Below are 16,833 nucleotides of genomic sequence, written 5' to 3' on the forward strand. Positions count from 1 at the left end.
TCGTTTGTAATAATCTAATAAAACAGCGTAACAAAATTAAAACTAGAATAAAAATAAATTAATAAATAAGTAGCACTATAAGCACGGGTTTAGACGCCAAGCAGGAGGGCCACGCCAGCCAGAGTCCAGCGCGTCGGTTTGTCTTTGGTCTTCAAATTGAAAGTCCAGACGAAGGTTGGGCCACGCATGCTAAGGAGTAAAAATAATATATTTTTATAAACGCTGCTCCATTACAGATTATTAACTATCACCAAACAAAAACATCTGAAAATGTTAGCTTAGCTAGTATAGCTACGCATTAGATTGTCAAGCTTGAAGAGACTTGTTATTTCATTTCGACCTAAAGGCATGGTAAAAAAATGTTCTTGTAGCTAAGTGGTGGTAATCACCAAAGTCGAGTAACCTAAGCCGCGTTGGTAACATTACGACCAATGTGGTACATAAACGTTTCTTTTCGTTTCTAAACCCTAACTAAGTATAACAAGCCGCACGAGTGAGTAATACCAAACGGGACTATTCCCACTCGTACCCACCACTGCAACTCCTTTGTAGCCAGGATCTACAGCTTGACCGCCACAAAAAACCCAACCAATGAAGGTCAAGTTTGTCCCGGGGTAAAGTTAAACTGTCATTGGACCCGCAACGAAATTAATCAGAAGAACATAGGAGGAGTTTGAAATTAAGGTTCGACTTCCCTCCATTGCAAAGCGGATGACAGGTGACAAAAAAAAGGTTTAAAACCTTTAAGAAAAGATTATGCACCACGGCCAATAAATAAAAATTAAGGGGGCCTATCTTATGAGCAATTAGCAACTACCTGCCAATAGTATTTTTCACAAAATCACTTAAAAGCACGGAATTTTTTCCTTGTCGCGACAAGATCGGTGTAATAAATTGCGGAAAATGATGTATGTTGTATTGAATTAAGCATTATATCACGTTCATGTTTCCAAAGATTACACTCCCACAAGATATGATGGGCAGACTGCTCATGACTGACATCATCAGTGGAACACTCGCAAAAAGGAGACGGAACTAGTTTGAATTCGTGAAGTTTATGTCTAAAGTTGCCATGCCCCGTGAGGAACTGCGACGAGCAATGGTCGATTTCTAACCATCGCCTAGTTAGACGTTCGGGAAGAATTTATATAAGTGACGTCCTTTGACTGACGTATCCCATCTTGAGTGAGTAATACAGTAATACGTTTCAACTGTCACTCACCGGATCTTGTAGACGGGGCACTCGTACACATTGCGCGTGTCCTGCTTGTCCTGCGTGACGGCCTTGATGTAGATGACGGGCACGACGGGGAACAGCTCCATCATGTGCGACTCCACGATGCCGCCCACCGTCGTGTCCCAGCGCGCGCCCTCCATGTACAAGCCGTGGATGTTGGCGCCCTCGCGCGGTGGTGCACTGGAGGACACATAAAGTGTATCTTAAATTAATCTTGTTTAGCTTCAATAGTCACTCAGACACGGTAAAGTAATTAAAGAAACGTAAAGGCTAGCGTCCACATGTCGGTATCGTACGCATCGGACGTATCGCACGCAACGGATCGTAGTATTATTTATACAGGGCGCTAGGTAAATGGGTATGAGCCGAGACTAGCCCATGTTAACATGGGCATATAAATGGTATGTTCAGGCCTGTTAATCTCCGCGAGTTTACATCGAAAACAAAACACGCACGATGGCCCACCTACAGGATACGATTCGACAAGGCCTCACATACGAGCGAACAGTACTAAATACTGTGCAGTATTTAACTGCCTAAATAATAATAAAAACACAGAATGTACTTTTTTAAGTTGCCTCAAGACACTGAGAGGTAAATAAGTAGTTAATATTATTCATGATAATTCATGCTAAATCATGTATTTCCTCCGCCATTTTCCGCAGTTTGGCACCTCACGTCACATCATTTTACCGAAGTCAGCTATAGCTTCGGCGCAGTGCCGATCACTGACGTTTGTCAACAAAATGGTGCTTGACTCTTGAGACAGGCTAAATTACACCATATTGTTAATGACATTGAGCATACATTTTTTTTAAATACCTTCGCGAAGTAAAACTTCTGTACGTAGTACTTATTATTGTTCTGTGGTATGGTGAAGTCAGAAATATCATCATTTAATTTTTTTAAATTTTCATACTCCTCAGCCTCCAGGCAGCCTCCTCTATTCGCAATTCCGAATGCAAGAACCAATATGCTAAAAGAGGCGCCAATTACCAGAATGTAGTAGCTAGAACCGTTGACATATTCAGCTGTTCTTTGACTGAATTCACAAAGGTTACATTATTTATTTTATGTTATAGCCATAGCGGCAATCTTAATTGTTAAATATTATGTGCTAATTAATCTACTCTATCGCATTGGGGTAACCTGTAATGTTAGAGCGAAGATTGTTATTAAATAAATAAAAAAAAAAGAAAAATACAACATACATTTTATAAAATCCGATTTGTATGAAAATTAAAATTATTAAAATGAAGATATCAATTTTCTGACTTCACCATACCATTTATATGCCCATGTTAACATGGGCTAGTGTCGGCTCATATACCCATTTACCTAACACCCTGTATAGAAACTCATATAAGTGCGTCCACCTGTCCGCATCGACTACGCATCGCATATCCGATACGATGTGTTTTGTACGATGCATCCGTTGCGTACGATACCGACAAGTGGACGCTTAGCTTAATACACAGTTTCTTTGAAAATTTGAATGTTCACTGTCGCGGACCGGTCTACTCTTGACGCACGGGAGGAGGTGCGGGAGGAATCCCGCCACCACGAGCAGCGCGCCGCCCGCCGAGTGCGCCACACGGCCACACACTCGCTTGGGCCCCCAGTTGTACATCGCACGTACTATTCGTTCGGACCTCCAACTCGCAATCGCCATTTTGTATCACCACGTCGCGTAGATTAGTACTTAAACCTATTTTTTTTATTATTACATTATTTAGCCATTACATGTAAACGGCTATTTAACCAGCCCTATCGAAATACAGTCCACTCTTTTATTTATGTACCCAGTAGGACCCTTTTCATTGGTCCTTCTTTGCAAAAAGTCGTGCGCGATTAGGAGCTCTTCAGTTCATTAGTTATTTCAATTTCACTAGTGTAGTAGTTCACTCCACCAAATCCACTACCAAACAACTTAAATGGTTACTTGGTTATCTGGGGGCACGGTAGTGCCCCCACCAAGTCGAGCAAAAAAGCGGCACGGCCGTACCATCCTTTTCTCGAAGCAATTCAGGCCATTTTCGACCGCCTGTAACTTCGTTGTGGATAAAACTAGAAGGCTGAATTTTCATTAGCTATGCAGGCATTGTAAAGACACGGTATATTTAAAATTTCATTCAATTTGAACCAGTAGTTTAAGAATTATAACGGGTCAAAGTTACTTAATTTTGTCACTCACTGACTCACTGACTGACTCACCGATCATCAAAACTCTAAGGCACTTCTAGCAGACCTAGAAGCTTCAAATTTGGAATATAAGTAGTGTTTGGTGTATGAATCAAGGAAAAACTAAAATATTTGGGGGCACGGTAGTGCAACCGCCAAGTCGAGTAAAATTTTTCAATTTCGGTCCAGTTTTCTAGATACAAAGTCAAAGTCAAAGTCAAAATTTCTTTATTTGTTTAGACTAATAAATAGTTCTTACAAATCGTCATTTTGCTCTTAAGGAGCCTCTACATGTCTCATAATCTTTTTACCCTACCAGCGCTTCGAGACCAACATTTGGCAAGTGCTGAGAAGAAGCGCCGCAACAAACTCAGTCACCACTGTCTGCCGGTTAATATAAATAAATAGAAATAGCAGTAGTAGGTACATTCGATTCAGGAGCAGTTCACTGAATTTACCATGCATTCTTGTATAGTGTATCTTATAAGAATGGGTATATATAACTGCTGTCTACAAAATACAAAAAGAAATGAGATTTGGGGGCACGGTAGTGCAACCGCCAAGTCGAGTAAAATTTTTCAATTTCGGTCCAGTTTTCTAGATACATAACTGCTGTCTACAAAATACAAAAAGAAATGAGATCCCATCAAAAACAATACTTGTCAAAAAAACCAAGTCTCGCAACTCAGTTGTTCTACGGTAAAAAGTTGTGAGATCCATGTAATACCAAGTCCAGGCCAGGAAATCTTTAACGTTTTACATAAATATATTGACTTGGCCATCGCATGAAAACACGTGTAAATTAAATTATTTAGTGCGATGGCCAAGTCAATTTATGTAAAACGTTAAAGATTTCCTGGCCTGGACTTGGTATTACATGGATCTCACAACTTTTTACCGTAGAACAACTGAGTTGCGAGACTTGGTTTTTTTGACAAGTATTGTTTTTGATGGTAATATTTTTTTTTTTTTTTTTTTTTTTATGCTAGACAAGGCAGGTATTTGACCGCAAGATTTAATATTTAATAAGATATTCGGCACTTGGGAAAAGCAAATAGGCCACTAAGTAAACCTAAAAGGGGATGAAATAGGGTATGATTTTTGATACTCAAGTAAATAATGGTTTAACAAAGTGATCACAATGGGTCCTCAGAAGCATATTATTATTTTGTTTCAGTGCAGTTTTGGTTCTAAATCAAAATCGGCCCTGAGCCTTCTTTCAGTGTTTTTCGCTAATCTAAAAACTAATCAAAGCATGTTTTTATAAAATTTTCATAAAGTCTTACTTGAAGTCCTGGCGGCTCTTCTTGGTGACGTCACAGTTGAGGCACATCTTGTCGAGCGGCCACTCGTTCTTGCGCGCCGTCTGCTGCATGATGGCCGTGAGGAACGACTGCGGGTTGAAGAAGCCTGCCAACCACACCGCGGGCGGCAACTGTGCCAGACGACAAACTTAGTAACGCTACAAACTATAAAACTCCATACTCCATCCTCTAGTAGCTAATAGGAACAGCACTGGCTGTCGCACAAGCTATGAAATTGCGGGTTGATTTTGCGATAACCACGTAGTAATAGTTATATTATTGCCAATATAAAGGAAACAAATACTAAGTAAAAAACAATGAAGCGTAGTAGCGCCTTCTCCTATAATTACCAAGGGATGTCACAAACTATAAAGTTGCAGATTGATTTTGCAATAAGCACATAATACAGTCATATTGCTGAATAACAGTGCTCAAAGAAAAGTTGACCCTACTTTTAAAGTTTTAAACCTGTTTTTTACATTACACTTATGATAATGCAGATTTAATGAAGCCAATGCTTACAGTCACATTCGACTGAAATATCATAAAGCTTAGCAATAAAAAACTTTTATGAAAGTAAATTGAAGGAGAACATACATTGAAATCTCCAGACCAGTTCTCGAGCTCGGTCAACCGGAGACAGAGATCAGAGAACCAAGCAGCCAGACCCAAGAGACTGGGGTAAGCCAGCTTCGTCCATGAATCCGGCACATTGTCCATGAATAAAGACTCCATCAACTTCTCCATGTCGCTGCTGATCGTCAGCTCACCCTGGAATATTATGAAGCAAAGCCAAACTTTTACAGTTAAGTTTTATTTCAATATTATCATAGCAATATTAAGCATTATAGACAGCTGTAAAGCAGCTGTAGCAGCTGTAGCAGCGTACCGGAAAGCGCATCGTAGGACGTCCACCTACAAAGTGGACCGACGACCTCATAAAGGTAAGCAGGAAGGTGCTGGGTGCAGGCCGCTACCAAGCGGTCATTATGAAAATCATTGGGGTACAGGCCTATGTTCAGCAGTGGACGTCCTATGGCTGAAATGATGATGATGATGATGATAAAATGTTGCTTTATTAAAATTCCTACGCTAAAAATTATCCATTTGTATTTAATGCCACTATGCAGTCCTAGTTTAACTATTACGAGAAAAACTCATTTTTGCAGTTTTCATACTAGTTGCTATTCAAGTAGCCATAAGATAAAAATAATACGGAATACATAGGCTTGTGATACCTTTTTAGAATCTGAATTAACCAAGGAAGTTTTTAAGGTAATGGGCACGATGGTCTTCCTACATTTTTTTTACACGACGGCTGATCAAAAGTGCAAGACAATGAATTAATTTTTCCTTCTTCTCTGCAATTTCTTAAAATTTTCATACTTTTAAACTAGTTTGTTGAACTTTAATCATTTCTTTTGATAGCCCAACTATCCTTTGTGATAAGGAAAAAAACTAGATTGAAAAGTATCCTCATTTGTAGAAATGGCATGAGAAAAAGTAATCGCAGGTGGCAATTTTCTAAAAATGAACAAAAACTTAAAAATCTTGAAAACGGTGATATTTTTACTGGGGTCAAAATTGGACGTTAGGGAGACCATGGCGAGGCCTATCGATGGTTACAGGGTTATCCATTGTTTTTGGGACACCCTGTATAAAGAAGCAAAGCTTATCCCACCTTGAGTCCGAGTTCCAACTCCTTCAACGATCTGCGTATTTCGCCCATGAGACGGTTCATACGCTCGCATTCCTGCAGCGCCACAATGGTGTATGGAGTCAATTCCTCCACCTTGCCCATCAGCTCTTGAAGATTGAAAGGTTCTGGCACCCTATCCAAGATATCATCTAGAATGTATCGCACCTAAAAACAAACAATGCAGTTGCTCAAATAATAAAGAATTATTTACAAAACTGTTTAGAAAATATTTAAGGCATTTTACCAGTTCTTCCTTTGTAGCACCACCACCAGCCTGAGCACCGGCATCACGTGGTTGCATTTCAAATACGACCTATAAAAGGTTATTTCAAGCTTAGATATGACGCATCAGATTCATGTCCTTCATTCTTAGACTTACGAGGATCATACCTTGAATAGTCGCTCAGATACGGTGGTCAAGTATCCAATCTCAGCGTTAGGATGCAACCCATACAAGTAGGGCGTCTCATCAGGTAGGTAGTCGTCAATATAAGCGTGGTAGCCAACGTAATCCGAATTCGGAGGCGAGATGAAACCTGGTGCTAGTTGATTTTCTCCGTCAACCTTGAAATCAAGTATAATATTAACCACTGATTAAATATGTTTATTTATTTATTTTTTGTAATTCACATGGTTATTACCAGCTCTGGCTGCATGTACTCCAATAAGAAGGTGCGACACAGACGTCGATCCCAGTCGTCGGTGATGTGGCCACCGTACATGATCTCTCCGAAAAGGTAACGCAAATCCTCCCATGGCACTCTTGGGTTTGCCTCTAGGTAATTGTACAGAACGTACACGCAGATGGTAAGGTCACCAAAGTTGAATGGATACACTCTGTTCACGAAAGGAATAAAAGCAATTAGACATTCAGGGAGCAATTTTCTTGTAAAAAATTATATTAGGTAATCTCATTGGCGTTACCTGTTCCAGCCTTGTGGGCCGAATTTGCGTCTTTCAGCCACTACAGCGTGGAAATAGCAAAGTGCAAAGAGAATTGACTTAAATTCTGCTTCCTTGCTGCACATCTCAAGGGTTTCCTGACTGAAGTTATCTAGAGACTGAAAGTCAAAATAAATTTAGAAGACCACCATCTGTTTTCACAGTAAATTTCAATAATAATCATCACTGCTTTGGCCGACTTAATGTTACTGTATTTTTGCTTGATGTCACTCACCTTGTGCAAATTAGCCCACATCCCAATGGGCGGCTCGTTGGTGATTTTGATGGCAGACTCTAGAATACCTTGTGGGATAATATGATATGCTGCTGATGCCGCTGGCTCAGCGCTCAAATATAACCTGTTAAGAATAGCCATTGTCATGTATTTGTCTATAATTAAATACCCTTTACAATTTATTTATACGTCACGATCGGTTACTTATCTACCTGTATTCGGGCAACGGGTTCTCAAATGTCTCCTCCATTTTCTTCTCAAGCGTAGCAAGCCACTTGGCTACTAAATGGATATTCTGCAGGATAACCCAGTGTCCGTTCACGGAGGCTACTCCCATCGCCTCCTCGGCTACTACTTCTTGGCCTTGACCCAGAGACACTATGTGGAAATTCTTCTTATCGGTAGAAAAGCCTAATTTGCGACCCAACTTCTCTAGATCCTGAAAATATTAAGCGTTTGTGTTTGGAATTAAAAGTCAAGTCTTTAAGGCGCTCTTCGACTCGTGTAATATGTAACGTGTGTGTTGGTTGCGTGATTTGACATTACATTATCAGCGATCTTGTGTTAATACGTTTCTCAAAGTAAGGATGAGGTTAATAATGTCGAAAATGTGTAGGTATTCTAATATTTAAAAAACGAAATAAAATGTGTACGTTGGTGCATTTGCTAAACATAAGTTACCTACTATGTAATCCTTGTAAAACCAGATGAAAGACATTTGACGAGCAATTAACTAAAATAACTTACTTAAAAAAGATTGTTAGCGACGTCAACCGAGAAAACACGCTAATTTATTAATTAGAATTGATTAGCAACGTTAACAATCAGAAAATGTACTAAAATAATCAATTAGAGTCGATTAGAGATAAATAACATTCCATCTCTTTCTCACATTATCTGTCATCTCGCTTGCACATCAATTACTCTTCCACACACTTCTGGAATATTCGAGAGAAAAAGAAACGGGACGGCAACATCGGACCTCTCGCTTCGAACATTCCAGAACTATGGTCCAGAACATGAGAGACAGAGACAGGAATATCGGGAGAGAAAGGGATGGATATAGCCCGGGGCCCTATAAATACGGAGCGAGGCGCTCCGGGAGACAAGTTTATTTAAAGTTGAGCAAGCAACAAGTGATCTGAAGAAGCAAGAACTGAGAAAAGGAAGCGAATAATAAACGCGAGAAGTCTCAGCAAGTGAAATAGTGGTTTTATTCCTGCAAGTAGCACCTACTACGCCTGACATAGTAAGGGCAAGCTCTCAACGGCAGTCATCATCGTCCGGTCAGCGCTCTCGAACACACACAAACGCATACAGTCCACTGCAGTCCACCACATTTTCCTGGTCCTTCGAGCCGGATCACCACAAAGATTAAACTAACTACTCTACATACGATCTCCATAATCTACTCTACATCTATCAAAAACTACAGTCTACCTTTAGAGGATCGACTCCCGGAGACAGGATAAAGAACATCGGAGTGGTGGAGGTGCTTTCCTTGTACGATATCTCAAGCGGAGGAGTTCGTGCTTCAACGTACTTCGTGCCAAGATTCTCTTCGCAGAACGTACTAAATAATGTTGCATTGATTACAGTAGGCATTAAAATATCTACCATCAATAAATGTAGTGAAAGTGGGTCATATAGTGTGCAAATTCCATAACTATTTATGTAAGACTGTCAGAGAACAATAAATTAACTGCAAATCTTCAGACAGACTGTATTGCGATTCAAAATCCAAAAGTTTATCGAGTTCAAAAAGGTAATAAATAATTAGTCCGGACAATACCGTGACGTGGGTTTTTACGCGAGGCAGTTAATATTCAATTAATCATTGTAATTTACCTCGAGGCATATGACATGCGGTCGGGGCGGAGCGCCCGCATGATACAAAGGCGTTGTAAGGGAGTCTTGTTCTTCCACTCGCCAGGCAACTTGTCTCTCTCTGGTGCCTCGCCATCTGTATACTTTTGCCATCTGAAAATAGTTCAGTTATTTAACCCAAGTATTTACAATTAACTTATTTTAATAAATGAAAAGCTAATTTCTGTTTTACCTTTTTGTGGCCCCTTCAATGTCCTTGTCAAGATTTTCAAAAGCGTCCATCTTGGCAAGTGCTATGATACCACCCCAGGAGGTGTTGTTTAGCCAGGAGTATGGCGAATTTTCAGGTGCCACGGCGTACTTGAGAAGGAAGTCCAATTCACGGGGGTCTACTTTTCCTTCCCCTTGCAAGACCTACAACCATAAACACTAAAGTTGAAACAGGCCGTAAGAAATAGTACCTACTTTCAACATTGGTAATATTTTCAAGTACAAGTATGACGATACTACGCTAGTCTGTCTATTCCGTACAATCAATAGAGCATCAATAATAATACCTGAACTGTAATCAGGAACAAGAACACCAGCTTATCCCTCTCAAAGAGACCTCTGCTAGTGTACACAAAGACAGCAAACGTGATGCTGTCCAGTAGATTCCTCACTCGGCCTTCAAGGTCATCGGCAGGATCAGCGCGGGCCAAAGCGTCTTTGAACACTACGCTGTAGGCCTTCAGTGAGAACTGGTACATCGGGTTGATTCGGTACAAATCGTTTAGGATGAAATACAGGATGGAGGCACGGGTAGCTGCTCGTCTATGGGAAAATAAATTAAAAAATATGTTATTCAAAAAATGTTGTAATGTGTGTCGATTTCAATTACTTTACCTATATCGCTCTCTGGCCTCGTCAATCTTCACAGACGTAACCTTGCCTTCTTCGACCTTTATTTCGATGTCTGCTGCCGTCTTCTTGGTGGTTTCCAAGTTGATCACCAGCGCCGAATCACTGAGGATGTCAGGTCCGGCAGAAGACAATCTCTTCAGTAGATCGTCTTCAAGCGTTTTGAGCGTGATCTTGAAGTCATTTTGCTGTTTCGTTAGACCTGCTCTCAAGCTCTCCAAATCGGGTCTTTCAGCCTTCACGACTTCACCTAACAGCTGTTCTTCGAGACTGTTGAATGGGAGTAGTAAAAATTTAGTTTTCAGTTATTAATATAATATTGGCTTGAAAGATCATACGTGATGACATTTACCCGTCTCTGGTGACAGTGAAGTTTATCAAGGTACACTGTGCCTGCATCTCGGGCTGGTAATGGGGATTTGCCAATTTAGTTTGTATAATCAGGCGGAAATTTGGATTGTAGTCAATTTCTCTGTCTCCAATCTGTATAAGAAATAATGTAATTCGTATGGAGTGGACACCAATATTCAATTACAATTTTTGGCTGGTCGCTGGGGGTGACCAGCACCACACGTAGGTATTGAATGAAGTCAAAGAGCAACTGATGAGTAAGGCCCAGAACACACGGTGAATCGCAACTGCAACGAAACTGCGACTCCTAGTTACTTTTGAGTTGCATCTAAGTTTCTGTCATAGCGTCCGTTGAGAGACCACACATGACGCGACCAGTTTGAAACTGGTCAAACTGGTAGCGTCATGTGAAACTTAGATGCAACCCAAAAGTAACTAGAAGTTGCAGTTTCGTTGCAGTTGCGTTTCACCGTGTGTTCTGGGCCTAAAAGATCATAATATACATGCATATAGTTTTATCACTTACTTGACGATTTACGAAATAAACCCTGGTAGTCATTTGTCATCATCAGTCAGAGTTTACTTACCTTTGAACGTCATCACCTATTATTATAAGTTATCTTACCTTGAGCACGCGTCCCTTTCTGATAAGCACTCTTCCCAACAGCGGCTCAAGCACGGCGTCAACAGACTCGCCGATGTTCTCTAACATCACCACGTTGCCGTTGCTGACCGCCCGCTCGATGCGGTCCAGGTAATTGCGCTGTGTCAGTCTGATCACTACCAGCGCGTCACCGTACTTGGACTTGATCCATTTTATGCCTTGTCTGAAATGATGGATTCATTTATCTTCATTGGTGATTGCCTCAACAAAATGAAATCTGGGTGATGCGCATGTTGTTGTAACGCTTAAAACATTATAGGTATGTATAATTATATTGATATGACAGATAGTAATGAACATAATTTAAAACACACTATGAATTAAAATGACGAATGAAAGTCAAGTTTTATCATTCTATCATCAATTACAGACAGTTCTCACCGCTCAATGTGATAGCAAAACAAGCATCAGTCCCTAGTGTCCCTACTCCCTGTAAGATAAACTAACAGAAGACTCACAGTTGAGGATCAATCATAAGTGGCCAGCGGGCAGAGTTTGTAAGAATAGTGGCATTTTCCGTGCTCATTGAATCATTGGGCAGTCCCTCGTTGTTCCAGACTGCCACCTGAGCGTCGTCTGTGAGCATGGACAGTGGATCCAAGCCTTCAGTTGTCTCGATTACGGGCTGAAAAAAGGTACAATGTTTTAACTCGCTTTTGTGATACTTCCTTGCAATTGAGAAGAGTCATAAGTTAATAATGCTATGCTAGAAAAACAAAAATGTTGTTTTGAAACTCACGTTTGTCTTTGACAGCATTGGTACCCAGTCATCACTCATAAGCTGCTGCCGGTACCGACGCATGAAGCAACCAACGTAGGATATGAACGCGGTAATAAGCAATGTGTCACCAGGCAACATGACTCCAGACTCTTTCAAGTTTGCTACAGTTGCGGTCCATCTAAAATCATGAATTGATGTTGTAGAAAAGTCGCTCCTATGTACTGCTTAACTTATTTTACATCTAGATCAGCCATGAACTCTAATCGTTGTTTAACCCACCTGATTTTCTCTGAAGCCAGTCCGTTGACCAATCTGTTCGCTAAGTCAATAGTAGCATTGGTCGCATCTGCTTCAGCCTGACACTTCATTTTCTCGTTAACTGCTTCTTGGAAAGCTTTCATCAACACCCCGAGTTTTTCCTCGAGTTCCTACAGTAAAAAGGTGTATTTGGTTAAATTATGTATTTATTTCTTCAATGTAGTATCTAAAATTGCATTAGGGCTAGACTCTACCTACAAGACCTGCAGTTTGTAGACGAGGATTTTACCTTAATTTGGTCTGTAAGCATAGCCAACTTGTCCCTGGCAGCTTGCAACTCCGCATTGGCTGCGTTCAGAGCGCGCCGCTTGGGCTCGACCACCACGTACACATCATAGAACTTGTAGATGTTGATCACCCACGCGCAAAGACCAGCCGCCGCAGCGGACTTGGACATAATGAATTCTGCATTGAAGTCTGGATTCTTGATGTAAGGCTGCACAGCCTAGGGTCACAGATTAACATATTAGACATACATGTTACAAAATTTAGGTATAAAAGCTTTTAAACATTATTGGTAACTTTACCTTGATGACATCGGGATGGATATTTTCCTTGTCGTAGTAAACCAGGTCGTTTAAAAATTGATCGACTTTTGCCATCATTAGCTGAAAATTAAAATAAGGCACTGAATTTCCTGTAGTTAATGAAATGGTGCTCAAAGCCTTCACATTCGCACAAGAGCAAATTAATTTTCCATTACTGATGGTACTTTTATTTTATGGATTACAAATTTGATTTTATGGATGGATAAATGCCTAATTTTATTGTTTACAAATCACATATACCTCTATGAGGTAGCAATGTAACATTCTGAACATCTTGTACCTACTACCCTTTATTGTTGGAACTTCTGTATCATTGCGAAGTGAATAAATGAATATGAATATGAATACTCCATGGCTTTCACATTTCTTCTTCGCACATTTTGATTATTAGCTTACAAACCTTGCAAGCTTTCCATGACCTGTCCTTTGGAATCTTCCCCTTCTTGGAAAACAGCACGAGTACAGCAGCTGTGACGGTGACTACCGCATCGGGCGGCGAGCCGAAGGCCTTCAGCTCAGTCAAGTTGTTCTTGTTCAGGGTGTTCAAGGCCTCTTGCGCCGCGAGCAGAGCCGGCTCTGCTTTAGCCAAGTCATCAGCGCAAATCTTGGCCTTAATCGTGACGTCTTCCTCAATCACTTTGACCTTCTTCTCCTCCTCGGCAGCTATTTATGGTAAAAACTATTCAATAAGATGTAATTGGTCAATTTTTATAGTCATATCATGCAGTATTCAGTACAGTGAAAAATATTCCTTTGATATTTGAATTCAGTTACATCTACTTACCAAACGCCTTTTCTTTGGATACTTTTTCACTTTCAGCGCCCACCACTTCAATGAGTTCTTCGGCCGCTTTGTTTTTAATTTTCAAATCGATTTCTTGCTCTGCTAGAGTCACCTATTCAATATTTATGATTAGTCATCGATGTAGCTGCATATTAACTGCCTAAATATATGTTTCAAAGTATTTTACCTTTAACACAGCCACATCAGCAGCACATGAGGCCAGTTTTTCCAATCCGTTTTCGAGTCTCGCTATCATCATTTTGAGATTCGTCGTCTTCTCGCTGATGAGTTTGGAATAGAGGGCGATCTGTTCCAAGAAAGTCTTCGGCGTCGTGTAATTGTACCGACGCTCGTTTTGGAAGTAAACTGCTGACATTAGGTTCACGCTCTGGTGGACGTGGGCCATGAACATTGCTACTGCATCCACCAAATGAACCTATGGAAAAAATGTATTATACGTTTTCACTAAATACTTACTCAAACTAGCTGCCCATGCCAACATTAATTTTCCAAAACGTCTTGCCAAAATTCGTGTCTCATTTATTTATTTATCACTACATGATCTATCAAGCGTCTCCACTAGTTCAATTTACCTTTCACGCACTTATTGCATTTGTTTCTGTCCATTGCCTTAGTTTTTCAAATTCAAATCTTTATAAGTATTCATGTATAGATCGTGCCATCCACGAAGACGCGCCCCACCATTCTTCCGCTAATGTGTTATCGGTACACGCTTAATTATCCATGAGTGCACACGCACACTACATTAATGACGCTCAGATTGCTCGGATCAAACTCCCCGCACCCCGCGCTTCCCTCGAGCAAAAATTGGTGGGACGAGTCTTCGTGGATGGCACGATCTATAGTTCCTCTTCAGGAAACTTCACCCGTCCCAAATAAAGCATTATTCAATCGTATGTCCTTACCGGTAAAGCCTCGACTTCAGCGATGAACCGCTTGGAGACAGAGCGCAGCGCCTCCTGCGGCCACTCGTGGAACCAGTTGATGGCGGTGCAGTTGACGATGGAGGGGAACTTGCGCGCGCGCACCCTGAGAGTCGCGCCTACGGGCGAGAAGCACAGCACCACCTGGATAGGAACGAAATTCAAAATCAATCGCACACGAAAGCTTATTCAGACTATACATTCTGGCATAGAAAAACACATTCTGTGAAAATTTTAATTTATGGAAGGGTAACGGACTCCTATATAAAAAATACATAATAGTGTAATCAAAGAATAACTATTATTAATCACAGTATAACTGCATCATTGTAACCTACCTTTAGCATGGTTCGCACTCGGTTGATGAAGAATCTCCAACAATTTTCACGTGTATCTGGTACACCCGATGCTTTCGTCTACAAAACAGTTTTAAGTTATTGTTTCATATTATAGAAAAGAAGACAAAATTTTCTAACTTCTCAAGGATTGACAATTTAAAAGCTCACCTCTCCCCTGACACCATTGATGAGATTCTCAGTTTCATCATCGGCGAACAACTCGGGAATCTCTCCAGACGCCAACAAATCGTTGATCAGCACCAAGAACCGCTCCTCGGCGACCTGGGCGTCCGTCATCAGGAACACGTTGCCGATGTTCTTGAGACCCGCCTTGACGTACAAGCCAGCTACCAATAAAAAGAAGAGAAGTGCTTTATCCAAAGATAGTTTGGATGGTAGTGAATTTGTTTGAATTTTATTCGGATTGGCAAGTGAAAAGTCAAAATTTACTCTTCATTCCTCGATGTTAGACCTTAAAGGTGGTTCTGACTGAATACTTTTTTTTTATCTGCGTACGGGCAACCCTTTTGGTGTTTCTATTGTCAAGAGGTCAGTGGCGGCGTAGCATGGGTTTGCACCCGGGGCGATCACCCCCCCCCCCCCCCGTCATAAGTCCTATGGCACCCCCTACCCCCCAGGATTTTGGGGTTACCTACCAATTCGAAGATTGAAAGGCAATCGCACCCCCCCGTATCATGAGATAGACTGCAGACTTGTCATGGCAGATGCGCTAATCAGTACTAATCTGCGCGACTTGTGTCACCCCCTGAGGCTTTGGCACCCGGGGCGGACCGCCCCCACCGCCCCCCCCTTACGCCGCTAGTGCAAGAGGTTATGATGATCACTTACCATGAGGCTTATGAGTGTTCAGTTTGTTACCATGAATATTGAGTATTGATTGTTTCTCATAGACAGGCATTTTATCAACTTACCCAAATCGAGCTTCAAGTCGTTGATGCTGTAGCCTTTGCGCAGCTGAACCTGGAACACCTCGAGCGAAGAGATGAAGGCCGACAGCCGCGACAACGACTGCTTGCCCGACCCGCCTACGCCCACCAGTAACGCGTTGCCACGCGGCGCTTCTAGGATGCGATTGATTCTATGGACAACAATCATCATCATCATAGTCGACTGTCGTCGTCATCGTCATCATCACATTCAAGTCATTTTGTCTCTACTATAGTGGACGACCTACTTAATTTGGCAAAGGCAAAAGTGAAGATTTCACCTATAGATACTATCCACACTGGCCAGGGCCAGACATAATAGGCCTGATAACCTTGAGGAATAACATGATTGAAGAAATACCTATATTACATTTTCAGGCGCTCTAAACAAAGTAACATTCGTGACAGTTTTAACTCCGAAATCTCTACCGCTTTTTGGTAAGTAAATAGGTATATCGCACCGTAAAACAATATTTGGTGAAATACACTACTCTGGACTTTTATCACAGAGCTTTCGGTAGGTTTTTTGTCAGACCAATTAATAAACCAGTCGTGCTCTTACCTGCAGATATGATACATGGCGTCCTCGAATAGCACTAAATTCATGGTGGCGACTAGGTCGTTATAGCCAGACAACGACTCATCTAGCAACTTCTTGATTTGAGGCCAATCCCTGATTGGGAAGTACTTGGGATCGCCCACTCCTTCCGCGAAATGACAATATATCAGAGGTTTTTCAAATACTACATTCTCATCGAAGTCCTGGAAATGAAAAAAAAAGTAGTTAGAAATTTGAAATTAATCCTCAACTTATGCTTAGATAATGTTTAAGAAGTGATGTCCATTCGTAGGTACAAAGTCAAATGTCAATTCTCATTGGTAGATGCTATGAG

The 16,833-nt window shown here is 41.1% G+C and overlaps 1 protein-coding gene across 1 annotated transcript in view; it reads right to left on the bottom strand.

Annotated features, from left to right (window-relative positions):
* Positions 1 to 16,833, bottom strand: part of LOC135080658 (dynein beta chain, ciliary-like) — a 33,715-nt gene continuing 16,882 nt past the window's right edge. Inside the window, exons 34-64 of the mRNA XM_063975350.1 lie at positions 16,503 to 16,702; positions 15,926 to 16,092; positions 15,162 to 15,340; positions 14,994 to 15,071; positions 14,638 to 14,799; positions 13,899 to 14,147; positions 13,712 to 13,823; positions 13,328 to 13,590; positions 12,907 to 12,987; positions 12,609 to 12,824; positions 12,341 to 12,489; positions 12,080 to 12,239; positions 11,799 to 11,965; positions 11,302 to 11,503; positions 10,678 to 10,808; positions 10,311 to 10,595; positions 9,983 to 10,238; positions 9,658 to 9,839; positions 9,447 to 9,578; positions 9,039 to 9,171; positions 7,811 to 8,037; positions 7,599 to 7,722; positions 7,346 to 7,482; positions 7,063 to 7,258; positions 6,812 to 6,985; positions 6,666 to 6,734; positions 6,404 to 6,586; positions 5,320 to 5,493; positions 4,705 to 4,853; positions 1,223 to 1,417; positions 1 to 189 (exon numbers count right to left, since the gene is read on the bottom strand). Coding sequence (XP_063831420.1) covers positions 90 to 189; positions 1,223 to 1,417; positions 4,705 to 4,853; positions 5,320 to 5,493; positions 6,404 to 6,586; positions 6,666 to 6,734; positions 6,812 to 6,985; positions 7,063 to 7,258; positions 7,346 to 7,482; positions 7,599 to 7,722; positions 7,811 to 8,037; positions 9,039 to 9,171; positions 9,447 to 9,578; positions 9,658 to 9,839; positions 9,983 to 10,238; positions 10,311 to 10,595; positions 10,678 to 10,808; positions 11,302 to 11,503; positions 11,799 to 11,965; positions 12,080 to 12,239; positions 12,341 to 12,489; positions 12,609 to 12,824; positions 12,907 to 12,987; positions 13,328 to 13,590; positions 13,712 to 13,823; positions 13,899 to 14,147; positions 14,638 to 14,799; positions 14,994 to 15,071; positions 15,162 to 15,340; positions 15,926 to 16,092; positions 16,503 to 16,702 — 5,232 coding nt within the window. The 3' untranslated portion in view covers positions 1 to 89. The remainder of the gene's footprint in view (positions 190 to 1,222; positions 1,418 to 4,704; positions 4,854 to 5,319; positions 5,494 to 6,403; positions 6,587 to 6,665; positions 6,735 to 6,811; positions 6,986 to 7,062; positions 7,259 to 7,345; positions 7,483 to 7,598; positions 7,723 to 7,810; positions 8,038 to 9,038; positions 9,172 to 9,446; positions 9,579 to 9,657; positions 9,840 to 9,982; positions 10,239 to 10,310; positions 10,596 to 10,677; positions 10,809 to 11,301; positions 11,504 to 11,798; positions 11,966 to 12,079; positions 12,240 to 12,340; positions 12,490 to 12,608; positions 12,825 to 12,906; positions 12,988 to 13,327; positions 13,591 to 13,711; positions 13,824 to 13,898; positions 14,148 to 14,637; positions 14,800 to 14,993; positions 15,072 to 15,161; positions 15,341 to 15,925; positions 16,093 to 16,502; positions 16,703 to 16,833) is intronic.

Source organism: Ostrinia nubilalis, chromosome 18, assembly GCF_963855985.1.
Source record: "Ostrinia nubilalis chromosome 18, ilOstNubi1.1, whole genome shotgun sequence".
Taxonomy (NCBI): Eukaryota; Metazoa; Arthropoda; class Insecta; order Lepidoptera; family Crambidae; genus Ostrinia; species Ostrinia nubilalis.